The sequence below is a fragment of the Artibeus jamaicensis genome, unplaced genomic scaffold, assembly GCF_021234435.1.
Source record: "Artibeus jamaicensis isolate MK-2021 breed Jamaican fruit bat unplaced genomic scaffold, CSHL_Jam_final scaffold_614, whole genome shotgun sequence".
Lineage (NCBI taxonomy): Eukaryota > Metazoa > Chordata > Mammalia > Chiroptera > Phyllostomidae > Artibeus > Artibeus jamaicensis.
Window position 1 is genome coordinate 1,354,219 of NW_026522050.1, and position 24,831 is coordinate 1,379,049.

At 52.4% G+C, this 24,831-nt stretch overlaps 2 protein-coding genes across 4 annotated transcripts; both read right to left on the reverse strand.

The window, feature by feature from the left end:
* Positions 1 to 76: 76 nt before the first annotated feature.
* SNX15 (sorting nexin 15) lies at positions 77 to 8,438 on the reverse strand. 3 transcript variants are annotated; one of them, XM_037146447.2, is made up of 8 exons: positions 8,245 to 8,438; positions 5,587 to 5,622; positions 5,272 to 5,392; positions 3,956 to 4,071; positions 3,686 to 3,854; positions 3,227 to 3,367; positions 934 to 1,191; positions 77 to 660 (listed from the first exon to the last, which is right to left on the reverse strand). In XM_037146447.2, exons 1-8 carry the CDS (start codon positions 8,341 to 8,343, stop codon positions 533 to 535), a joined length of 1,068 nt encoding a protein of 355 aa, XP_037002342.2. In that variant the 5' UTR covers positions 8,344 to 8,438; the 3' UTR covers positions 77 to 532. The 3 variants fall into 3 exon arrangements, with proteins under 3 accessions (XP_037002342.2, XP_037002343.2, XP_037002341.2); XM_037146448.2 differs by having other exon boundaries at positions 77 to 639; positions 3,227 to 3,370; XM_037146446.2 differs by having other exon boundaries at positions 3,227 to 3,370.
* Positions 8,439 to 11,440: 3,002 nt separating this feature from the next.
* ARL2 (ADP ribosylation factor like GTPase 2) lies at positions 11,441 to 16,885 on the reverse strand. The gene is made up of 5 exons (XM_037146524.2): positions 16,756 to 16,885; positions 14,479 to 14,589; positions 14,220 to 14,382; positions 12,738 to 12,818; positions 11,441 to 11,902 (listed from the first exon to the last, which is right to left on the reverse strand). Exons 1-5 carry the CDS (start codon positions 16,818 to 16,820, stop codon positions 11,768 to 11,770), a joined length of 555 nt encoding a protein of 184 aa, XP_037002419.1. The 5' UTR covers positions 16,821 to 16,885; the 3' UTR covers positions 11,441 to 11,767.
* Positions 16,886 to 24,831: the final 7,946 nt, after the last annotated feature.

Sequence of the window (24,831 nt, forward strand, 5' to 3'; positions counted from 1 at the left end):
CTCAACTCTGCAATTGTTCCACTCTGCTGGTGTAGTGAGAAAGCAACCACAGACAACACCAAACAAATGCGCCTGGTTGTGTCCCCATAAAATTGTATTTTTAGATACTTAAATTTCCTATCATTTTCACCTGCCACAGAACATTATTCTTTTGATTTTTTCAATTATTAAAAAATGCAAGAACCATTCTAGCTCACGGGCCTTACAAGTAAAGGTAGTGGGTGAGATTTGGCTGCAGGCTGCAATTTGCAGATCCCCGGTTCTAGAAGGGTAAATGGGCAGTTTAGTGACCAGAGCTACTGCTCACACATCAAGACAGAGACAGGCAGCATCAGAAGTGAGTCCCTGATTCCACGCGGGTGGGTGTGGTCAGGGAACCAAGAAGTCATCATTTTTCTCATTCTTGGCCCAATTACATAAAGAAATGGCCTCTGGAGTTACAAGAGCAGAGATAGGGCCAGGCCCCGGGAAGAGGGGGAAGAGGTGGCCGGCAGTGCTAGAGCTTGAGTCCCAGGGAAGGGTCCAGTCCCTCTCAGGGTGGCACTTGGGACAGGTGCATGTGCAGGATTTCCTCTGCCCGCTTTAGGTACTCAGCTGCCTTCTTCTTCACACCTTCCCGGCGGGCAGGCATTGGGTCATCTGTGGAGAGAAATGGCTCAGCTGAGGTACTGGGGTTCAGAACCCTGGTCTAGCCCCTTATAGTTCACAAGGCATCAATGTGTGTCTTTCCCCACCCCTGGGGGTCAGACCTATTCTCCCCACTTTACAAACAACAAAACTGAGACCACAAGAGGTAGAGAAACTGCCCAAGGGTATACAGCTGCTTGGTGAGGAACAATTCTCACCCTTGATTTGCTTTTCCTCACTTTCTCTTCCCCTTGCCGCACCATCCAGACACCCAAGCCTGACCCTCCTCCCTCCAGTCCCCCTCACCAGGAACTCCCTGAAGCAGGATGTGCACGCCGTCCCGGTAGCCCTGCAGCGCTTCGGGGTAGGCGCCTGCCTTCTCATCCCGCAGGGCCTGGGTGATGAGTTCTGTGGCTTGGCTCAGATAGGCAGGGGTGGGCCCTCCTTCCTCAGCTTCTTTCTCCTCCTGGCCTCCTGGTTCCCAGGGCTCCTGGTCCTGCCTCTCAGACTCTGCCTCCATTGCTGCCAGCTCACCCACATGGGTAGGACTGGGGCCTGCACCTTCTGCAACCAGACATGGAGGACTCAGACCACACTGGCCCTCGCTCTCCTGGGGCCTGCTCCCCCCCTCCCGCAACCTCCTGACCTCCCTTGCCCATTAGGGCACCAACCTGTCTCAAGTACAGGGGAACAGTGCCTGAGCAATCCAGAAGCCAAGCACATAGCAAACTAGCCACGATCTATTTGATTAGTGGAGTTCATATGCTTCTGAAATAGCACCTACCTTACAAACTCCTCCTTTAGGTACCTGTTAACATTAGTTTGCAAGCCTGAGTCACTGGTCCTATTGCCCTCCTCACTACAATTGATCTGTCAATCCAAGAATTCCCTCCATAAAGTTTAACTGAAGGACGCTAGACTAACAATGCCAGGTGAAGTGTAGAAATATCCCAAGCCTTGGAATTTCAGGGCTTTTTCTGAGGTCTCACAATTTCAGCTGAGGCTCCACGTGTGCAAACACTGGGCAGTAGGTATCCCCACATTCCAGAGAAAGGGCTCATTTCATCCCCCAGGACTGGCAAAGAGGTGGTTGAACATCCCCTCTGCAGCTTATATGAAAGACTAGAGATCTGATGAATCTGTGACAAAAAGGCCTTCGAAGGGAAGGTGCAGGAGCAGGAAGGGCCGTGGTGCACCACTTGCCTGGAGACGGAAGTGTGACCATCTCCCCAACACCATCCAAGTGACCCCATGGACCTGCAGCCCTCCCTGTGTCGCTAATGGCGCAGGAAGCGGAAGAGTTCTTGGGACGCCTTCACATTCCAAGGCTTGGTGTATGTGGTGGAGAGGTAGCGCCGCTCTTGTTTGAGTGTTCTGATGGCGAGAGGCTGGCTGCAGGTGCCCACGAGTGGGGTGAGAAGATGAGGCAGAATCTGAGCAAACTGCACTTCCCGGCTTTGAGAGGTCAAGGATTGGTGAGTTTTCCCAAGGGCTGAGGGACTGGCTTATTCCATCCCCCGTGGCTTCCATCCTCCTGGGAGCAGCCTCTGAGGAGTCCTGCCAGGCTCCTGCCTACACATCTGGCTACCGGGCACCCCAGGTCGGGGCAAGGCACAGTACTGGGACAGCTGCCTCTCCGAGCTGGGTACACCTGGCCCAGTGACACCAGCCCTGCCCTTCCCCTCGGGTTCCCTCTTCCTCCTCCCCAGCCCTGGGGTGGGCCAGAGTAGGAAGGGGAGGGCACATAATTAGAAGAGCAAAAGAACCCTCCTCATCCCCTTGGTCACATGACCAGGGGTCTGGCCACCAGTCAGGCGGGAGTAGGCTGGGGTGGGAGAGGCTGGAAACTGGGTGAGAGACCGAGGTCCTGATTTGGGTCAGGCTGAGGGTGACAGAGCTCAAATGCCTGAGACCGATCAGAAAGCTCAGGGTCTCCCAGGAGGTCACCAAGGTGCGAAGAAGAGAAGCCAACAAAATGGGCTTATGAAGACTGTTGAGGAATCCAAAATGACACTGGTTCATGATGACCCTGAAGCGAGAGCAGCCACCTCAGCACCCCAGCTGCAGGAACGGCATGGATCCAGGGAGTGTCACAGTGAAGAGACCCAGCATCTCAGAGCCTGGGACTCTCAGTCCCCTGATCTCAGTTGCCAGCTCAGGACCTAGGCCTCCAGGGGCCCCTTCCACCTTGGTGCCCCCGCTGCTCTCTCAGCCCAGGCCTCCCTCCCCACGACCCTGGTGGACAGGCCTCTCCTGACTTCAGGATCCGCTGCCAGGCCCTGCACCTGGCAGGGACCGCCACCTCAAGCTTGCAGCTCAAACCCTCCCAGAGCAAGGTGACCCCTGCTCATTCCAGAGAATTCTCAGGGAGAAGATGCCCTCATGGGAAGTGGCTTATTCCATCCCGGTGGCTGCACTCCGTATGTGGGCACCCGGCTTGCCAAGCCCCGGCACAGGGTAGAGGCGCCTTCTTCTCACTCTCATCGAGGCTGCCGCCTGCCTGCAGAGGGCACTGTTCTGCATGCCAGCTGGTGGCCCTGCCAGCCTGTCCCGAAGGACCTTCTGCCCAGCCCTCCCTCCGACTGTCCCAGCTTGTTACCTTCCTTGGAGAAGGGGTCGAAGAGGGCAAGCTCAGCCTCGGTGAGGGGGCCTCGGGCAGGGGAACCGGAAGCCTCCTCGGTGCTCCCGCAGGGAAAGAGGAGATCCAGGGCGTCCTGGGCAGGGCTGGAGGGCAGGGGGTCTGCTGAGGAACAGATCAGTGGGGACACTCATGTCTGCCCCCATCACTTCACGGTGTTCAGCATGGAGCTCCCTTTCACTGAATCCTTGCAGCCAACCAGGGGCACAGGCAAGCCCATTCGCAGAGTTTGTGCCCATTTTACAGATTAAGAAACTATAGCCCCGACGCCCTGTGCGGAGCCCCTGGCAGGTCAGTAGCAGCGGAGCTGCCACACGTCCCAAGCTTTTCACTAAGATCACTGAGGCAGGAGTGTGCCCCCCACCCCACCCCACCCCATTCTGGACCCTCCAGCCTTGGCTCCCTCCCCACCCAATGTACCTGGCACCTCCAACTCCTCAAGGCCCCTCTTCTCCGCAGGGAGTGGCTGGGGCAACCAGGACTCATCAGGTGGTGGCTGGGGCTCCTCAGGGGGTGGTGTGGGGATCAGAGGGGGTGGCAAGATGTGCAGGTCCCTGGACACCTGGGAGGGCTGGGTCACCTCTCCACCCTGCAGGAGAGAAAGACCAGCCAGGAGGAGTCACACGGTGCAGGCTGGAGGGCAGGACGGTTTCCCAGGGGCTGGGCAGGGGGACGAGCGGGGACACATACCCGGAAGAACTCCTTGAGTTGGGGGCTGTTGTTGAGCGCAGGGATGTGCACAGTGAAGCGAAGTAAGTCCTCAGCCCCCTTGCGCCGCTCCTCGATGACAGAGGCTTCGAACCTGCCTGCAGTCCCCAAGAAAAGGGGCAGGATGAGAAGCAGAGACTCACAGGGCCTCTGCCTCCCAGGCCATTTTCTTGGTTCTGCCTGAGAGGATAGGAACAGCGCATCGCCCTCCCCACTCTCCCAGCAGCCTTCCTTGACTCTTCCCACGGTGGGGGGTGCTTGTGAGAAGGTACCAATCTCCCCGTTCATCCATTTACCAGATGTTTATTGAATACCTACTATGTGCTAGGCTCACAAGGTGAATGCAACAGAAACAAGGTCTCTGTCCTCAAGGGTATCACATCTTAGATAAGGAGAAGCAGGCAACCAACAGAAACAAAGTAATTTCAGATGGCTTTAAGGTAATGAGGAGGAAAGTAAGGCTCAGAGAGGGGCAGTGACTTGCCCAAGGTCACACAGCCAGTAGCCTGCACTTTTTTTACAGCATCGCTGCTCTGTCCTAGGTATGCAGAGTCACCTCACTCTGGCCTAGTTCCCATGCTGCTTCAGGGAGCAGCCTGCTGCGCTCCCCACTGCCTGCCCCCCCCCCCCCAGCTGCCTTCAGCCACTGCCGAAGAACATCTCCTGTGAGTCTAGGGAACCGAGGACAGACCAGCCCTGTCCAACAGAAACATGTTATTTATAACTTCCTAGTAGCCACATTAAAAAAGTAAAATGAAATGGGTTAATTTCAATAATATTTTCTATGTAACCCAATATATTCAAATTAGTCTCATTGAACCATATCATCAACACACACATTGGTGAGATAGTTTACATTCTTTCTTCCGTGTGTTTGTGAACCAAACAGCACGCCCCATCTTCAGCGCTCCCCCGCCGCACGTGCCTCGTCTCAGGGCTGCTGTTTTGAACAGGGCAGGCCTACAGGGAATCGGGGCCTGTGGGCAGGAATTCTGGTTCTGCCACTTCCGAGCCCAGCCCCTTCACATCCCTAAGCCTCAGTTGCCTCATCTTGAAAATGGGGCTAATGGGGCCAGGAGAGACGGGAGTGTTAAGGGTTGGACACGCAGTGAGGGCGAGGCTCCTCTGAGCTGAGGTTTCTTCATCTGTAAAATGAGGCCATCTCCAAGGACCCTTCTGGCTCTCTGAAATGCCTTTGGAGGGACGGTTAGGCCCTGTCTCTCCAGCCCTCGCCAGCAGGGGGCCCCTTTGCCCAAGTCTCGGGCCACCTTAGCCAGAAGGCCCGGATCAGCACTCACCGAACACCTGTGCCCGGGGGAAAGCAGGGAACTCCTCCAGGCGGCGGAAGAGGTTGCGGTGGGTGTAGGCCAGGTCTCCGTGCAGCTTCCGGAAGTCACTGTACCGTTTCCAGACCACCACCTAAGAGGGACGTGAGACCTGAAGGACCCAGAAGGGGATGGGAGAGATCTTCCCCACCCCCAAGCCGACCCAGGGGTTTGGGAGGAAGGGGGGCGGGGGACGGTGGAGGTAGGGGCGGGTCTCCTCACAGAGTTCCTTTACTGTTTCAAGATCTGGAATTGGGGAATGGTCCCCCTCCCTCCCAGGAGCCTCACCTCTTTGACATCCTCTGGGTCTCTCTTTGAGATGAACTGAGGGAGAAATATAGAACGAGGTGAGACCAGAGACTGACATCTCACATCCCATCACCCAGTAGAATCCTAGGATGCCCCAGGTACCTCCCAGCTCCCCTCAAAGGGCCACTGCCACTGGTGTCAAGGTGTCCTGGCTTTAAGGCTTTCAGTGTGACTTGGAGCAGTTTGTCCATCATGCAACTCGGTTTCCTCATCTGTCAAATGAGGAGCTCCTAAAGGCCCCTACAGACCCCTCCATGCTCAGCCCAACTTTTATTTTCATTTCTTCAAAAAGCCACATCCCACCCTGGCTGGTGTGCCTCAGTGGGTGGAGCGCCGGCCTCTGAACTGAAAGGTCATGGGTTCGATTCCCTGTCAGGGCCAGTGCCTGGCTTGCAGGGGTTGGGGGTGTGGGAGAGGCAACCCATCAAGGTCAATGTTTCTCTCTCACATGAATATTTCTCTCTCTCTTTCTCCTTCCCTTCCCCTCTCTCTAAAATAAATAAAATCTTCCAAAGCAAGTCTCTGCATCTCCTGAAACCAAAGAACCCCAGTTATCTAAAAATTGAGCTCCTGTCCCAGGAGCCACACCTTCCTAAAACAGGAGTCCTCTGAGCAGACGTTCCTGGGCAATGAAGAAATTGGGGTTGCAACCCGAGCGGCCCAGCGTCTGAGGTGCTAAGAAGACTCCATTTTAACTTAACGTCCTACAGCTTGTTAGAGTACCTGACAATTTTCAAGGTCAAGGAAACTCATTTTAAAAACTGTTGAGGAATATATACCTAAGAAAGGGCTCCCACAAATCAATACTAAAAGACAAGACAAACAAACCAACTCTAAAAATTAGGCAAAACACTTGAACAGGGACAACCCACAGAAGAAGACATCTGAATGGCCAATAAGATTATAAAAATATAGTCAACATCCTTGTTCCTAGAGAAATGCAAATGAATACTCTTAATGACCCCATAAGTCCACTCCAAGGCTTATAACAAAGACAAATGAGAACCTATGTCCAAAAAAAGACTTGTACCCATGTGTATTATTCACACTTTACTCATAAAGGATGAAAATTGTTTTTAGAAATCCAAATGTCCAAGAACAGAAGAATGAGTAAAGAAATGGTGGTATACTTCATACAATGGACTATGACTGCACAACAATAAAAAAGAACAAGCTACTACCATGTGCAACATGGGTGAATTCCAAAAACATTATATTGACTGGAAAAGGCCAGACACAAAGAGCACTTGCTGTGAGTCTGAGTTCAGGACAGACAAAACTCATCTATGGTGACAGGAGTGAGGACACTGGTTACCTCTGCAGGGGGCCTATTGGCTGCAAAGGTGTAAAGCAGCTTTCTGGGGTGGCAAGAATGTCTTGACCTGGGTGGTGTTTGCATAGATGTTTGTATGTGTAGAAATTACTCAGCTGTATACTTAAGATCTGTACCTATGACTTCGTGGAAATTAAGTCTCAGTTAAAAAAATAAAAGGTGAAACGACAAAAAATTGACTATCAGCAAGTGAAAAAAGCAAGGTGCAGAACACCACTCGCTGCGTGTGTAAGTCATAATGAAATGGATACTTGTATTTGCTTTTAAACTTAGCTTATGGGTAAGGATACATAAGAAACTAGCAGAACGGTTCCTGTGAAAGTAACAAATGGGGGTGAGGGAGGGAAAATGATGTATCTTTAAAAGTTATAAAAGCATATCAAAGTAATGTGCATTACTTGTTTAAAAAGCCAACAGATTACAGGAGAAGGTTACAGCCCCTTGTGACACACCCCTCCCACCGGACTATGTTTTTAATTGTATTTTTTAGAAATAAGAAGACATTATGAGAGACTTGGGAAAAGCTTATTTTAAACATCTAGGATCTGCACTTATGGAAATGTCTTCATACTTTTGCTGCAGTTGAATAGTAACTATTGCACCAGTTTAACAGTGGCCTAGTTCAAAATTCTAAAGGTACAAAAAAGTTTACAGAGAAGTCTCCCCAATCAGCTCTTGTATTTCACTCTACAGATATTGTTATACTGTTTCTATTTTAAATTCTTTTCACAGTCTCTATATAATGTGCTTATAACGTTGTTACTGCTTCACGTATCAGCTTTAGTCTTTATTGGTCTTCCTTCTCTGCCTGTGAAGATGGAGACAGGGTCCTTAGGTTCTTTTGAACTGTATGAAGTTTTAAAGTCATAGACAAGTGTTTGGTGGGTTTTTTTAAAATTAAAAATAAATTCTTTAAAGGGCTTTTATGGGAATATCAAACAAACCAAAAAACAAAACTTACTCCGAGAGATTGGAGAACTAGCTAATATTTGGGTTGAGCCAGAGATTTCATGTTAATTTAAAGAAATGAACATTCTGATACCTAGACATTACACTTTGGGCGGGGTCACCCCAACTCGCCAGTGGAGCAACTGCAGTCCTCGCCCTTTTAAAAGGACAGCGCCCTCCCATGGCCCCGCCCCTGAAGCCTAAAGAGGCGAATGAAGCCTGGAACCTACACCGCCCCTTAAAGGGGAAACCTATTTCTGTCCTCCAAAAAGGGAGCTTCTAGCAGCGCCTTGCCTTAAGGTACAACACGGCCCCTCTCGTTAAAAGGGAAAGGTCCCCGCTGGGTCCCACCTCACCTGCGCGGTCACTTTATACTCGGTGTAGCCTTTGGGGTGGGTCCGGGGGTCGGAGACTGTGTAGTGCCTCAAGAAGTCGTCTTTCGCCTGGCGAGACATGGCAACCCAGCTTGGGCGGAGCTGAGCCCCCGCCCCTCCAGGTCACCCGCTGCCAGCTTCCACCTCTCCCCGGCAAACGCCCTTCCTCTTCTAGGCTAGGGAGCTGGTTGCAAGTGACAGCGCAGTTCTCGGGTCCTGCGCGCGGGTAAGGGAGCGTCTAAAAAGATCTGGGTCGTTGGTAGAACGTAAAATTAGGTGATTTGAGGATAAGGACTGGGAAGGTTGGATCACTCATCTCAGCGTAAACCTTGATCACACATCTCCAAGCGACTTCTCTGCTTCCCAATTTCCTTTCATTCTTTCACCCAATTTTTATTGTGTCCAATATATACCAGACGTAGATAAATTATTTTCCTATCTCCTTCCATAGGATTCCCTAATCTCATGTTTTCTGGATGGGTGGGGGGAACAAAAAGAACACAGGAGAAGCATGTTGATGTCACGGGTTCTAAAGTCACACTTCTTACTAACTGTATGACTTTCCCATAACTAATCAAGCCTCATTTTCTTTTTCTTAAAGAGTCTTTATTTATTGTTAGAGACCGGAAGGGAGAGAGAGAGAGAGGGAAACATCAATGTGTGGTTGCCTCTCAGTCTCTCTCTCTCTCAGGCAACCCAGGCATGTACCTTAGATTGGGAAATTGAACCTGGGACCCTTTGGTTTGCAGGCTGGCACTCAATCCACTGAGCTGCACCAGCCATGGCTCAAGCCTCATTTTGTTATCCTTAAAATTGGTATATTTCTGTTTTCCCCCTTCTTGTTAGTAGTATTGCAGCACCAAGTCTTTGGAGGTAGTTCTCTAGTATGTGTAACCCTCCAAACTCCTACCCCAGAATCCAGAGGTACCAGCTCCTTTTCTTGCCCCAGGTCCCAGGTGGGGGTGGGTCACTCTCCCCTGAGGGCTTGAATATTGACTGAAGGACAGAGGGCACAGTGCAGGGTGAGGACCACCTTGTCCCTGGAGCACACTGTTGGCTGTGGGTCAGCTGCTCGGCCTCTGAAGCACTCTGTTTCCCAAGCCTGGACATCTCATCCCCCATAGGGATGCTGTGAGTCCAAGAAATGGCCTTCCAACAAATGACCTGCTGAAGGCAGTTGTAAGCTGCTTCTGCGGCAGGCTGTCAAGGACCCCGGCTATGGGTGACACCCTTGAGCAGGTGTGTGGGCACTATCTCCAGAGAAAAACACAAAGTAAAATTCCAAATCAGACTCTTGGAAACTCAGAAACGAGAGAGTTCATCTACTGTGTTTGGGCTGGTGGTCTCCTCACCCACACGACTTCCCCTTCCTGACCCAGCCCCTCCCAATTCTCCCCTTTCTGCTTTCTTTCTTCCTGTCCCCTCCGAACCCTTTCCTGTCTAGACCAGTTTAGCCTCTGGCCTTCTCCAGATGGCCAACCGCCCCAGTGCCGTGGAGGAGAAGTGAACAGAAGAGCCTCAGGAGGAGGCGGGGAGAGGGAAAAGCTGTCAGTGCAGGGCTGCAGGGCCTGCCCCCGCGCTCTCTGGCTTGTACTGCTTGACCATGTGATACAGACTTTCTGCTACAGCTCCAACTCCATCCATAGGCCTTTGTGATGAGTATAATAACCATGTTATTTTCTTGTCTCTCACCATGCATATTTCACATTTTAAACCAAGGATGCCGCTTACTAGGGGCCCCCAGGAGGACTTGAACACTGGGGTGACTCACCGGGGTCGGTGGGTGGCTGAGTTCACCTCGGCTGGGTCTGCTTGCACTCCTACTGGTTCATAAAATGACAATTAGAGCTAGCGCTGCACAGTGCTTAAGCCACCCACCCATTTACTCCTCATCCCAACCCTAGGAGGTAGGTGCCGTTATCTTTCTGCAGATAGGGAAACTGAGGCAAAGATAGGTTAGGCGACTTGCTCAGCATAACCCAGTGAAGTGGCAGAGCTGGGGTTTGGCTCTGGAACCTGGGTGTGCGCACTTAGCTCAAGACTTGGGAGTGCAGGGTCCACAGTGCCCTGTCCTGCACAGAGGACGGGGCCAGCGGTTCTCGTTTTCCACACTGAAGGACAGCTGATGTTCTGAGGCTATCTGCCCAACTCCCGCTTCCCTTCTTCCGCCCTGACAGAGGCCAGGCTTTGCATAGGTCTCTGCTCCTCCAGGAAGGGATCCTAGTGCTAGCTGAGAAGCGAATGGGTGTCTCTTCCTGGGCTTTCCCATGGGAAAACTACCCCTCCCTCATTAGACACATTAGATTCCCCCTCCCTGGAGTTCAAATTTTGAGCAGAGACAAACACTAAAAACAGTTCATAGCAGGTAGTTGCTAGGTGCATTAGGTCCAAATCTGAGCTCCTCCTCTTCCTCCTTCAGTGGCTTTGAGCAAGTCCTGTAACCCCCTGGAGGGGGCCCACGTAAGTAGGATACCGAGTCTATACTGCTTAGGGTTGTCCTTAAATGTGACAGTAAGTAGCAAGTGCTTCAAACAGAACCCAGCAGAGCAAGCAGCCACTGTTGGAACCACAGCAAAAGGCCCTATGAAAATATCCATTTGTCCTGCCCTTCTGGGTGTACCCTGGTTCCATCCTCTCCCAGACCGTCCCCCGTTTTGGAGAGTGCACTGTGGCCTTCAGGTAAGGCCCCTTCCTGGCTCTGCTCTTGGTTAGTTAGCCCTGCCTGAGTCCTCACCCCTCCCTATTTCCCAAAAGCCCTTGCCCTTCATTCTTGTCCTGAGATCCCCTCTGCAGGCTGTCCACTGCATGTGGGTTCCAGGCTGCGGCAGGAAGCTGGGAGCTGAAATTCAGCACGTGTTCCCTTCTAGAAGCTGTGAGCCTTGACGTGGGGGTGCATCTCCTTTCCAACTCACACTGCTGAGGGTAGCAGTCACTCTGGTGACCTGTCTTCCCTCTTCCTCTAGCCAGAAAACTTCTACTCATTCTTCACTCCTAGTTTTAATGTCACCTCCTCTGGGAAGCCTGCCCGGACTCTTCCAGATGGCATTAATTACAGCCCGGTCCTCTGCTTCTACACTCTCTGCACATCACACAGACACAGCAGTTGGTCATCCCTCTGACTGGACTGTGGGCCCTGAGCAGTCTCTAAAGCTGTTGAACCAATGAATGACTCGGCCAGGACCAGGGCAGGAGTGGTTTATTCTCACAGCTGAGCAAGGACGAGGCCCACAGCCTTGAGAGCAGCAGAGGCAGCCCCCTCCCAGCCCCCGCCCTCCCCTCTAGGTGTGGCAGCTGCAGGCAGGCCGGGTCAGGAGCCTGGGTGATGGCCGGGGCAGCAGTCCGTCTGCCACAGGAGCAGCAGTGGGCAGCAGCAGCAGGTTACGTAGGGGGATGAGGGGTGTTAGTTGGGCTGGCTGATTCCCATCCCCCCATGGGCGGTGGTTGTTGAGGGCCTGGCGGGGGCTGGGCGGGGGCCGACTGAGAGGTGGGGGGCATCTGGAGCGGCTCAGTCGGCTGTGAAGATGCGGCTGGAAATGTCATCCAGGAGCCAGTCGATGCCCGGCAGCAGGTTGTCCCCGGTGACGGCGCTGCAGCCCTGGATGCACCAGTGGTGGCTGCGGATGGAGTCCAGCTCCAGGGCCTGGAAGGGCAGATAGTGCTGGTGGGGCCTGGCGACCAGCCTGTGCACCCGCAGCTCCTGCCCTCTCCTGGCCCAGGGGAAGTCCATGCCTCCTCAAGGTCCTGCCCTGGGAAACTTCCCCTGGTCCCTGCTGATCTATCAGCCCTTCCAGGCACAGGCGTGGGCTGTCTGTGCGGCCATGCCAGCGCTACCCCTTAGGAAGAAAGTAGCAACACAGGCTTCAAGTATCTGTTAGGACCCAGGCGTTGTGCTGGGGGCCCTACAAGTGTCCTCTCATCTGCTCCCCACAAGGCCACCCCAGCCAGGGTCTGTGCTGGCCATTTTACTAAGGAAGAAAACAAAGCTCAGAGAGGTTAAGCCACTTGCCTGAGGTCACAGAGGTAGTAAATGGCAGAAGCAAGATTCTAACCATACTCTCTCATTCTGGTGCTGAAGCTCTAGAATAATGGTTAAGACTCTGGGGGTCAGACAGGCCTGTGTTTAAATCCTGGCTTGTCTACTTCCTGGCTGTGTGACCTTGGTGAGTGACCTAACCTCTCTAAGCCTGCTTCATCATAGGTAGAACGATAACAGTTCCTACTTCATGAGGTCGCTGTGGGAATTGAAAGAGTGGACCATGTAAAGAGCTGAGCACACAGAAAACACTCACGATTGGCTACTGTTACCCTGTGGAATGATCCATTTGTTGCCCCTCCCCCACTATTCTTACAGATCGCTGAGTCTCCACTGCCCCAACAGGTCCTGCCACACATCAGGGGCTTATAAATGCTCCTAAATTAACAAATAAACTCGTGCCCCTTGTCCTCCGTAAGCCCATGCCAAGCCCTGAACTCACCTCTCGAATGGCGTTAGAAGACAGTGCTCCAGGCAGGTCCTGCTTGTTAGCAAAGATGAGGAGGGTGGCTCCAGCCAGGCGCTGGGGGGAAGAAACAGAGGGGATGGGGGCTCAGAGCACAGCCTGGCTCCTCACTGAACCGCCCAGAGCATCTGGGGTCAGAGACCAAGCTGGGAAACCAGGGCAAGGCACCATGTGGTGGGCCAGGCCCAAGAGAGGAAGGCAATGTGGACGCTGCCTTTGAGGCCGGGCACGCACAGGGTGGAGGGAGTCCCGGGCTGGGCGAGGGCCCTGGCTCTAGTCCAATCACCACCCAGTGGGCACCTTTCCCCTCTAGGCCTGTTTCCTCTTTTAAAAAGGGGGAGAGGGTAATGGACAAAAGATCCCAGAGCCCACTGTGGTTCTAGATTGCCCCACCGAATGAAACTGAAGTGCACAGAGAATGCAGCTGCCCCAAGGCCCTGGGGTTTGCTGGAAACGGCCTCTCCCCCTCCCACGTCCACGGAGCCCTTCCACTGTCCCACTGCCCCAATTCCACTTATTTCCTTGTGTGTACGGAGCCCCGGGAGTCACGCCACGTGGATGGGTGGCTCTGGCCCAGGACTGGGCAGCTGACCTCACGGGCCCTGCTTGATACCCTTAGGAGGTAGCTACTGTAATACCAGTAACCGTATGTCTCTGTGTGCCCACACAGTCCCGGCTGTACCTGCTGTCCCTCATCATTATTAAGAACTCCCTCTTTCACTCTCAAAAGTGTGTTTCTTTTCATGTAAATGTAATGTGGTAACCCGGATCAAATCCTGGAACACAAACAGGACAGAGTCGAAAAACTCGTGAAATGCAAACAAAATCTGTGGTTTTAAGGGCAACTTCCCAGTGTGAACTTCTTAGTCTTGCCAAATGCACAGTGATTACATAAGATGTTAACAGTGGGGAAGCAGGGTGATGGGTACACGGGGTTTCTCTTCACTCTCCTTGTAACTTTTCTGTAAATCCAAAGTTTTATTTTTAAAGAAGTGTTTTGGCCCAACACTAAATTATAAGACCGCCAGAACTATAACACCCATCTTAGAGATGAGGAAGTGCAGGTTCAGAGAGGTTTAGTGCCTTGCCTGAGGTCACACAGCGGGGAGGCTGACTCCGGAGCCAGACTCCACTGCCTCCCGGAGCTTCACTCGCTGGCCTGTGGTCATCTTCCTCAAGCTCCACGGGAGGCGGGAAACTGAAGCTAAGGGTGGTGAAGCAGTGACATCACAGGGATGTGAACCCAGGTCTGCAGTGTGACCTGCATGTGGCGCCATGGGCCTCCCTGGACCAGCTCTGCAGGTTGTCTCTGCCTCCCCAAGGGTGCTGGGCACGTGGGGAGGGCTCAGGGAGTCTGCCGAGGAACCTGTCTACTTGTGCATATATGTGCACACAGCACTGGGGCTTGGATGCCGGTGGAAGCCGGGGTCCACCCCCTGCCCGCTCAGCCAGGCCCACCTCCTCCACCAACAGGCTCTGGAGCTCCCGCTGGCAGTCCTGCATGCGCTGGCGGTCGGCGCTGTCCACCACCCAGATGAGGCCATCGGTGCTCTCAAAGTAGTTCCGCCAGTAGGACCTCAGGGACTTCTGGCCGCCAACATCCCAGATGTTCAGCTTGAACCTAGGCAGGGAGCAGGTCGCTGGAGAATCAGCCTGGCCCCTTATCCACCCTCCCCTCCCTGCTTTGGGCTGGCCCACCCGCAGGGACCCTGCTCACCCCCGGTGCTCCAGGGTTTTGATGTTGAAGCCCAGCGTCGGGGAGATGGTATCGATGTCTTCCCCATTGAACTTCTTGAGGATAGTTGTTTTGCCAGCATTGTCCAGGCCACTGGGGCACACCAGGTTAAGGAGAACACCCATACTCTACAGGGTGCCCCTCTCTTAGGGGACGAACCATTTCCCACCACATACCAAAATCAGTTGACAAGTGATTGACTCACAATTGGCCCATGATAAATGTGAAAGGATCAAGAAACCAGTGTCTTATCTTCTCCAGACCAAAGGCTCCTTAATTCACTCCATATTTATTGAACACCTACTAAGTACCAGGCCCTCCTCTGGTACTGGTGGCACCCTGGGTCAAGTCTGCCCTCGTGCCTTACACTCCAGTGTGGAGAGTGCGAACAAATGAAAAACAAGGTGAATCAGATCCTGGTGAGTGTTAGAAACACAACGAAGAAAAAAAAAACACTCAACGAAGAGCTTTTCAGAGAGGGCCACTGCAGGAGCTTCCTTTAGCTCGGGAGTCAGGGAAGGCCTCTCTGAGGGTCTTGGGCTGAGGCCCAAACTACCAGGAGCGAGCTTTTTGGAGGATTGGTGAAAGAACACTCCAGGCAGAGGGAGCAGCAAGATCAAGTATCTGGAGGCAGCCATCCTCACTTGTTTCTGGAATATTCCAAATCTTTTGCTGCTGAGTGGGCAAATGTGAGTTCACCAGCAAGACCGAATCACCCTCCTCTTCCCTTCTAACACTTCACGGAGCTTGCAGCTGGGAAGGGAGCCCAGGCCCTGGACTCTGCAGCCTTCCTGCTCACCTGCTCTGAGCAAGTGACTCAAACCAGTGACATGGGGGTGACAAAGGACCTCTCCCAAGACCCAGCCTTAGCCCCTGATAATAGGCCACTGATTGTGCCCTCAACTCCGGGATCCATGCTTCCTTCCCCACTGGATCTTCCTCCTGGGCCCACAAGCTCTCTGGCTCCCTCCTACCTTAGAGGCAGACACCTCTCTTGACCCCTCTCCCCCTTATTCCATCACTTCCCTCCCTTAACAGCAGATCTCCTCCAGGCCATTTCCACTCTCACCTCCAGTTTCCGGTCTGCTCTTTCTTGAACCCATGAGGCTTTGGCTCCAGCTGCATCCCTGCAGCTGCTCTTGCCAAGGTCAGTCCCCGGAGAACCCACTGGAGTTCCTCCCCCAAGGAGTTTGCTGCAGTGGCTGTTTCCTTTGCTTAAAAAAATGTCCCCACATATCTACCCGGTTCATCCCTCACCTCCGTCTTCACTCAACTGCCACTTTCTCCATACGTCCTTCCCGACCACCTTGTTTAAACTATATTCTCCTTCGTACATACTACGTATTTTTTCATTTTCTCTGTTAACATCTTTCTCTTTCCTACGTTATAGAATGTCCATGAAGGTAGGGCTTGTTTTTCTTTTGCTGTTTTACCCCAGCCCCTAGGACAGTTCCTAGCACACAGTAGGCGCTCAGTAAATATTTATTAGATGAGTGAATTCTATGCGCCTATCTCAGGACTCTTTAATAAAAACAGACATGATGTGAATATTATTTTTCAGTTATTTGCGTATGTAAATGTTTTCTGTCCCTGCTAGGGGAGCTGCGGGTGAGGAGGGCCCCGCTCCTGGATCCAGAATTCCCCGCCACGGGACCGGGAACACTGTAGGGTGAGAATACAGACGCCAGTTAATGGGATTCGGAAGGTCGGCGGAGCCTACACGCGACCAGCCGCGGGAACATCGATGGGCGACGCGGCAGCAAAGAAACGGACGGCTAGGTCCACCCGCAAAAGGACCCGCGTGGAGTCTACACACTCTTCTGCCTTGAGCTGAAGGCCAGGCCTGCACGCCCCCGGGATTCCGACCTTAAGGGCGGGGCCAGAGTCAGGCAACCTCCGACAGCGGGGAGGAGGTGAGAGCCGAGGACAACGGGCCCACGCTACGGCCAGACCTAAGGGTGGTGGCGCCCGAGACACCTCCAGGCCCCAGCTTCCTGCTACATTGGGACACCTGGTCCGACTGCTGCACCTTTAGGCCCACAGCTTTGGCCTTGGGAACAGAGTTCCCCCGCCCCGAGCCGGTGGTTCGGCCTCCTCCCGGCCCCCTGCTAAAGTGATTGGTAGGGCCCAGTACGTGACGCACAAAGGCCAGTTTGGGCTGGCCCTCCGGCCGCGCACCCCGCACCCAGTAGGGGGCGCCTAGCACCGCCCGCCGCCCGGCCCCCGCTACCCTGGCAGCTCCGGCATCCGGGAGGATACAGCATGAGTAGTCGCAGCTCCCGTTCTTTCTGCTTCATCTTCTTCAGGATGGTCAGAAGGCCCATGGTCCCGAAGCCCCCTACCGGCTGCCGTTTCTTCTTAGTCCCGGGACCCTTTTCCTTGTTCCTATTGGCTATCACGCACACTGACAGCACAGCCTATTGGTCGGCCCCTCGCTTAGTCCCGCCCTCGCTGCCACGTGACCACGTGAGGTTGCTCGGTGGTGCAGCTGCGATGGTCCCTCTAGTGACTGTGGGGTCTTCTGCGGGGCCACCTGCTTTAATCCTTCTCTTCCTAAGGGCTTGAAGGACAAGGGCACCGCCATTTCTACCTACCCAAGACCCCAGGCTCGGCTGGGAACGGAAACTTGAAGTTCCTGGGTTTTGTCTTGGCTGCATGGAAAGTAAGAGTTCTGACTCGGGAGTCAGAACCGATGTCCCAAGAATGTTGAAGAGCTCATCCCGGGCCCAGTGTAAGGCCCCGATCCTCGGAAACGTGGTCCAGATCCTCCTCATCTTGGTCCTTGGTATCATCCTGAACCTGCCAGTTATAGTACCTACCCCTTCCCCTGGTGCCAGGAATCCTAGAGGGTGGGCGTGGGGTTCTCCACGGAATGCGAAAGTGCCCCCTAGGGGCCGTTTGGAAATGTGCGATGGCGTCATTGGGTTGTCCCAGTTACCAGGTAGGTCTCTTGTTAAGAGGGCAGTGGGCAGTCCCGCACAAGAATTATCCCGCTCAAGATGCCCATCATTTCTCTGTTAAGAAGCAAAAATGTTTGATTTGCTGATGAGAAAGTTGAGGCTCACATGGTGCTCAGGATAGTGATTGGCATATAGTAGATGCTTCATAAATATTTGTTGTTGAGTGAATGTCCAAGAGTTCAGTTCTTTACCTTAATGATCATGGCCAGAAAAAAAGTGATGAAACTGAGGCCGGGGGCTAGGCATATTGTAAACTCAGAAGGGTGTGTCTTACTGTCTTGTTTAAAACTTGCTTTTAGAGAGACAAGCATTGATTTGTTGTTCCACTGATTTATGCATTCATTGCTTGATTCTTGTATGTGCCTTGACCAGGATCAGCCCCCAACCTTGGGATATGAAGATGATTGAGCTACCTGGCCAGGGTCCTTATTGTCTTATGTTGAGCCCTCCCCCCAGCCCACTGCATGGTAAATGTGAGTGGGTGGCAGAGAAGACTCTGTCTCATGTTTGGGAAAGAAGTCAGGCACCAGCTGAAGATAGTGGCCAACTTTCCTGTTTTCTGCTTCATCTTCCTGGCAACCCTGTGAGGTTTATTTCCTTTTTGTAGATATGATGGTGGAGTGTAGAGAGTTCAAGGCGTTTGGACAACAATTTAAAGTGAGGTCTGGCTGTCAAGAATGTTGCGGGTCCCTAAGAAATCTAAGTGCCTTCAGTGGGGATCAGTTACCTGGTGTTACATGTGCATGGCCAATTCTGTGAATGAAGCCTTTGAGAAAGGTGAGGGGGAGCTATAACACGGATGCAGCCCATTAAGAACACTGAAATTCGGGCCTGCAAACCAGACAATCGCGGTTCGATTCCCAGTCAGGGCACATGCCAGGGTTGCAGGCTGGTTCCCTGCAGGCCAGATCCCAGCAGGGGACGCACGAAAGGCAACCATACATTGATGTTTCTCTCCCTCTCTCCTTCCCTTCCCCTCTAAATAAATAAAATCTTAAAAAAAAAAAAAGAACACTGAAATTAGTGTCACAAATAAAGGGACCCACGTGAAATCGCCCATATTTGACCATGTCGACTACAAAGCCATCAGGTTCAGACAGCTCACCCTTACAGCTAAATGAGAGTGAGGCAGAGCAGAAAGTGCTGCTACCTTCGTCCACAAATTAAAGGTCCGCAGTGTTTGTTTCAGATATTTACATGGATGTGTGTACTTCTCACGAAACTCACAGTCAAAAATTTCTGAAAATCACTACAATTCAATCGTTACCTCTGGAGTAGGTTTAAGGGGAACTTAAACGCATTACCTTAAGCACTTGTGGGTTGCTTTCCTTTACTATTGCCACTAGCATTGAAATCCTTCTTTAAATGTCAGGCTTCGAGCCCAGTCCTGCCCAAGCTGTTGTTACGGCTTCCCAGGGGCCACACAGTAGCATTACAGTGAATGGCGACTGCAGAAAGCGGGAAGCTCTGTGAAATAGCAGGAGACCAGGAAGTAACTGTGTTTCAGTTTTGAATAATATTTGCCTATAGCTAGAAACCCATGGTGGGAGGTGTAGGGACTTTTAGAGACAAGTGTAGGACGCTAGTGACAGGCAGTATTTTCACTTGCCTGGTGGAGAGGAGGAAAGGGTGCTCTTGAAATAAGATCTTTAGGGAATACCTTTGGGAGAAAACTGGGAAAGAAGATTTGCAGGGCTGTAGTTATTTATAACTGTGATTATATTCAGGAGAAAGAATCATGAAATTAAAACACCCAACTCCTGACAGCTGTGAAACCTGGTTTTGAAGGGAGAGTTTCTGAGTAGATTGCAACTTGAGGGTAGAGTTCTAGATACCTTTTATTTTATTATTATTATTATTTTTAATCCTCACCTGAGGATCTGTTTATTGATTTTAGAGAGAGATGAAGTGGGGGGGGAGAGAGATGTGAGAGAGAAACATTGATCGGTTGCCTCCTGCACTCGCCCTGACCAGGGATCGCACTTGCAGCCTAGGTAGGTGTCTGAGTGGGAATGGAACCCACAGCCTTTTTTGGTGTGTGGGATGATGCTGCAGCCAGCTGAGCCACCCAGCCAGGGCAAGTTCTAGGTGACCTTTTAAAGAGTTGTGTCTACCTAATGTTTGGGGAGGAAAATTTGGCACCGTTGTGTTATGTTTAAGAGATAAAGCCCTTTTCGATCCAACAGGACCCCCCAACAAAAAGTCAGGACAAGAAGACCCACTGGAGTTACAGTTGCCGATCATTAAGCGTTAGCAAGAAGTATGCCTAAGTGTTTTCTTTATTTCTCTCTATAAATATGTATTTTTAAGGTTGCTCTGGATGAGTTTTCTTTCATTCTTTCAAACTATAGTGTATATATGAGGTCTAAATTCAGGTTACAGTTTTGATAAGAGAAATCCTATTTTTTTCCCCCTGTGGTGAAACATACCTGTGATGCAAGTCTGATTTGTTTGGACCCTGTGTGCATGACGGAAGCACCAATTAGCCCACGGGGGCAGCATTCCCAAGGGAGGTTTTGTCCTACTTACTAGTAAACAAGGAACTGGAGGTCTGAACGTACAGCCTAATCACTGCTATGGCAACTGCCTGTAGACCTCAGTCCTGCCCCGCCCTGCTCCAGCCCACTGGGTGGGACCCACTCCTTAAGGGTGCTGTCCCCAGTCAGTGTGCACAGTGAGCAGGCCACCGAGGAACATCAGTGTCCAAACATCTTCCTTACAGGTCTCAGCCCAGCTGCCTGATGTGGGTGGCAGAGGAGGTGTCCTTTCCAACGTCCAGATGACAAAGTGAGCTGTTACTCACACCCCCACCATCCACCCAAGGGCTCATGACATCCTTAGGCCTTTCCAGAACCTGAGGAGTGGGGACGGACTTTGAGGACCAGGGCTCTTCCGGTACCCACGTGCACCTCCCCCGTGCTGTGGCGTCCTTGGGGCTTGGCCGAGGGACTGGCGGGGAGTAGTTACTGAGCCTTCTTCCCTCAGCAACCTGAGAGCTAGGTGCCCTGTTATCTCCACCGACACATGACACATGAGCCGGGAGCTCCACTCACCCAGGTGGCTGCAGCAGCCTCTCAACCAGGTTCCCTGTTCCGCCTCCCTGAGGCTCAGGGACTTTTGTGACTGCTGCGCAGATCTCGTCCCCACTCTGCTCTAAGCGCTGCCCGAGGGGTGCTCCCTGTGCACCCCTCTAACTCCCTTCAGAGTTAGAGCCTGAGATCTCCCCTGGCCGGCAAGGCCCTGAGTGAGTGGCCTCCTCGCTTCTCCAGCCGGATCAGCTGTTCCTCCCTGTCCCCTCCAACCGCCAGTGCATTCCCAGCGCCCCTAGGCCATACCTCCCTGTCACCTCTCCCTCTTCAGTGCTTTGCTCAAATTCCAGTGTCTCAAAAGTATGTTGTTCAAATATCTCAATGAGGCCCTGCCTGACCACCCTATTTAAATTTGAAATTGCTTAACCCCACCCCCACACATTCCCCAAATCCTTTGTTTTTGTATTTCACCATGACACCTAAGGCCTTCCACCCCCCCACCCCCCCCCCATCCCCACTAGAGGTGGCAAAGCAGGGATGAGAAACCAAGCCTCTCTGGGACTTGGACCACCTGGGAAAACCCGGAAGCTGTGGTCACCGTTGCCACATTCCGCAAAGCTTTGGGAGGCTCCTGGACTGCTTGGCACTTGTCTGTTCATTATTTATGCTCCCTACCCACTTCCAAAAGTGTGAGTCAGCTTCCTGGAAAGGTGTAGGTTAAAGGTGTGTGTTAAACCCTCAAGCTGCAGGCTGGGACCCACCAGTGGCCTGTTAGGAACAGGGCTGTGCAGCAGGAGGTGAGCTCTGCCTCCTGTCCTCCTCCGCCCCCAACCCCCTCGGTGGATAACTTGTCTTCCAGGAAACCCGTCCCTGGTGCCCTAAAGGTTGGGGACCGCTGTGCTATAGGAATAGCAGAGAATCAGAAGCACAGAGCTTTGGAGGAGGCAGAGGGCCCAGCAGGGCAGGGAGGCAGATATGCATGCAAACTCTCTCAAAGGACCAGGCAGTGATGACATCATAGAGCCCCGGTGGAGTCACCCAGTTCCAGAGAAGCCTGGCTATTTGTAGATTCTGCTTTTAAGGAGCACTCACATCATACTGTGCTGAAGTGAGTCAGTCCTTCTCTAATTCCCTGGAGAGTCCCCACAATGTCACTACGCCGAGTCCCTGCCCAGCCCTCAGTTCACCTAGCCTCGTCCTCTCAGCGAGTCTTTGCTTTCCCACCCACAGGTCCCAGTGAGGCAATGGAAGGGTGGAGTGCTGGCCTTGGTGTCCGAGACTCATGGGGCATTCACTGAGTTTGGGCCACCTGGGGGTGTACTCAGCCAAGAGATGTGCCTCTGAGCAGTGGCTTCCTCATAATCTGGATCTGAGCCAAAGTGGTGGTATCCGCACAGCATCTGTTACCTCTTCTCCTGCCCCAGCCCTCTGATGCCCTTTGGGAGTTGCCCATTCCTCACCCATAGTCCCCGTGGTGAATGCAGGGCCCTATTCCCCGGGCTCCAGGGAGGGCCTGGGGCCCAGCCTTGCCTTTCCCACCTTCATCTTCTGTCCACAGTGACTCATGTCAGGAATTAGCCACATGACTGCAGTCGGACCCAGGAGAGCCAGGCCTAGGACTTCAGTTCGAATGATTGAGAAAGTGGTAGAAGGTAGAAAGATGCACCCCCATCCTGGGGCAGCCAAGCTGGTGTTTCTGGTACCCATCTTACTCCCACCAGTGGTCCCCGCCTCAAGATGTAGCCAGCCCAGATCAGAGCAGGTAGGGTGACACACTGACCCCTTCTGACATTGTTTGGGCATCATGATCCAGCCATGCCTGAAGCTGGCATACTCTAGACTTGAGTCCCTGGAACACTTAGGGACTTAAACTTGACTTAGATCACTTATAAAACAAAGAATCTAGAGAAGCCTAATTTTCCATTTCTTACTGAGATTTCTTCATGAGCTTGAGACATTTCGAGCGATTTATATCACATATAAGTGCTACTTCTTACACATGGGTATAGTCATTAACATCTTTTTTCATTACAAAGGTATTTCATTAGAAAAAAATTCATGTTCTTGTACTTTGGTATGTTTTTTCTTTGAAATCAATAATGATAATAAAATACGAGCCTATTGTTTTTGTGAACAAAAAATTCATTGGGTATTTATCGAGTGCCTTTGTTAAAAAGTTTAACTGATGTTTGTGTGACTCACTGCACAACAGGCACTGTTCCAAGTCTTTTACCGACATTACTTCATCAGATCCTTATATTATTATCCCCATTTTATAGATGAGGCATAAAGAGGTTAGTTAAGTGACTTGCCCAAGATCAAGATGCAGGTCCAGGACAGAGCCCACCCACTTCTCTGGTCTTCCCAACAGGAAGTGGGCCATCTGTCCCACCAGTCCATATTTCCTGCGTGTGTGCCACACCCCTGGCTTGCAAACTCATCCCAGCTGAGGCTTATTTCCCTTGAGGCCCGTCCACAGTTGCAAGTGGGAATTCAAGAGCCAGCCTCAGCCCCCCACCCGCAGCCACCTGGCCTCTTTCTCTGCTATGCATTGTCTGAAGCTCCTTCAAGATGCCCCAAGACACCAGGCTGCCAACGCAGGGTGCACATGGTGGGGGCACCTAGAAAGAGGGTCTTCATCCCTGGGCAGCTGGAGACCCCTGGAGTCTCTCCAACTCCGGGAGGTGAGGGAAGGAATTGGGACAGGGCATTAGTGCATCCTAACTTCTCCCAAACCGGCCGTGTCTGTCCCCTTCCTGTGCCTCAGTTTCCTTGGTGGTAAAACGAAGAGGTTGATTAGGGAGTGTCCCAGGAACCCAGGGCAGGTCCTGTGGGAATGAGTAAGGCAGAAGTTTCTTTACTCAGCCAAGAAGCTTTTGGGATTCTCAGGGGGCAAGCTGCCTGCTGGACTTCTGCTCATGGATTCATTAACTGAGCACCTGTCACGTGAGGCTGTGTTTGAGGCACAGGGGACACGTCAGAGACACAGACAGGCAGTGCCCCTGTTGCCCAGGAGCTCACTCTGCAGCTCTGTTTTCGGAGGCCTTGACCCTTCATCCACCGGGACTGCAGGCTTTGGACCAGGCCTTTCCACACGCTTGGCTCAAGGAGGGAGGACCGAGGGCCCCGGGCGGGGAGGGATGTCTGCCCTCGAGCCCTGCCCTCTACCACCAGATGACCTTGCCTCTCAGGCATTAGTTTCCTCACCTCGTAGTGAGAGGTTGGACCGGATATCCCCAAAGCCTGCTCTGGCAGCCGGGGCCGGGGTCCACCTCGGTGGGGAAGCCTTGCACAGCCGTTTGTGGTTAAACATTACCGCTCCATGTCCATTTCTCCCTGCCACTCCTCAGGGATATCAAGCCATAAACACTGCCTTCTTTGGTTTTCCTCCAGGGCTGTGGCCTCCTGGGAGGGGCCACAGGTACGCCTGCTGACTGCTTCCCACCTGAGGGCTTTGGAGAGAGGGGTCAGGGATCCAGGGCTGGGGTGGGGACACTGGGGCCCTAGCCACCACCCCTTCCCAAGATGTTTTTTCTTGGTTACATCATGCACGTGCCTCCCCAGATCCTCCTGTGGACTGGTCTAATGAGCCCCTTAGGCGCTCGTCTCAGGTGCGATGCCCGGCCTCCCTGGTTTCCGGGAAACAAAAGTCATTCAGAGAAATCAGGGCAGTGTCGCGCACATGGTGCCCCGCTTCAGCTTCTGCTCTCAGGACCCTCACGAGCAAGAAGGGCCCAGCCTGGCTGTCATGCCAAACCCCACCCACCCAGGCATTTTCCATTATGGGCCCGCATTAACTCGGCACTGCCACACATCCCAGGAATGGGAGTGAATTCCCGCTGAAAAGTACTTTACAGTATGCAAAGGGCTTTCTTCTCATTTCCTTCTTTTCCATCACCAAAACAACTTTGTAAAAATAGGAGTGATTTCTTTGTGAGGCCCAGCATATATATGAGAACACCCAGGTGCAAGGCCATAGGCCTGGTGTCTGAGTCAAGTCTCCTAACTAACTCTAAAGCCAGACTGGTTTCATCAGATTCTAGGAACTGTTTACTCTAATGCTCTGCTCATGACAGATATCACTAAGCAATCCCAGCCTGACAGACATTGATAATCAATGGTGGTGCACTTTTTTTTTTCAAGAAAGATCACCCCCAGCTGTGCACTCCTCAGCACAGTATTCAGGACACCATCACCAGATCAGATCCATTTGCCATTCTTTTTTTTTTAAAGATTTTATTTATTTATGTCTGGAGAAGAGGAGAAAGGAGGGAGAAAGAGAGGGAGAGAAACATCAGTGTGTGGTTGCCTCTCACATGCCTCCCACCCGGGACCCGGCCCACAAC

Coding starts and splice junctions, on each gene's coding strand:
- SNX15 (XM_037146446.2), bottom strand. CDS start 8,343: ATGTCTCGCCAGGCGAAAGACGACTTCTTGAGGCACTACACAGTCTCC. Junction 4,072..5,271: donor CCCCCGGGCACAGGTGTTCG/GTGAGTGCTGAT, acceptor TGGGGACTGCAG/GCAGGTTCGAAGCCTCTGTC. Junction 1,192..3,226: donor CGACCCCTTCTCCAAGGAAG/GTAACAAGCTGG, acceptor GTCTGGTTGCAG/AAGGTGCAGGCCCCAGTCCT.
- ARL2 (XM_037146524.2), bottom strand. CDS start 16,820: ATGGGCCTTCTGACCATCCTGAAGAAGATGAAGCAGAAAGAACGGGAG. Junction 14,383..14,478: donor AAAACCCTGGAGCACCGGGG/GTGAGCAGGGTC, acceptor CTCCCTGCCTAG/GTTCAAGCTGAACATCTGGG. Junction 11,903..12,737: donor CTTCTAACGCCATTCGAGAG/GTGAGTTCAGGG, acceptor CTGCCCTTCCAG/GCCCTGGAGCTGGACTCCAT.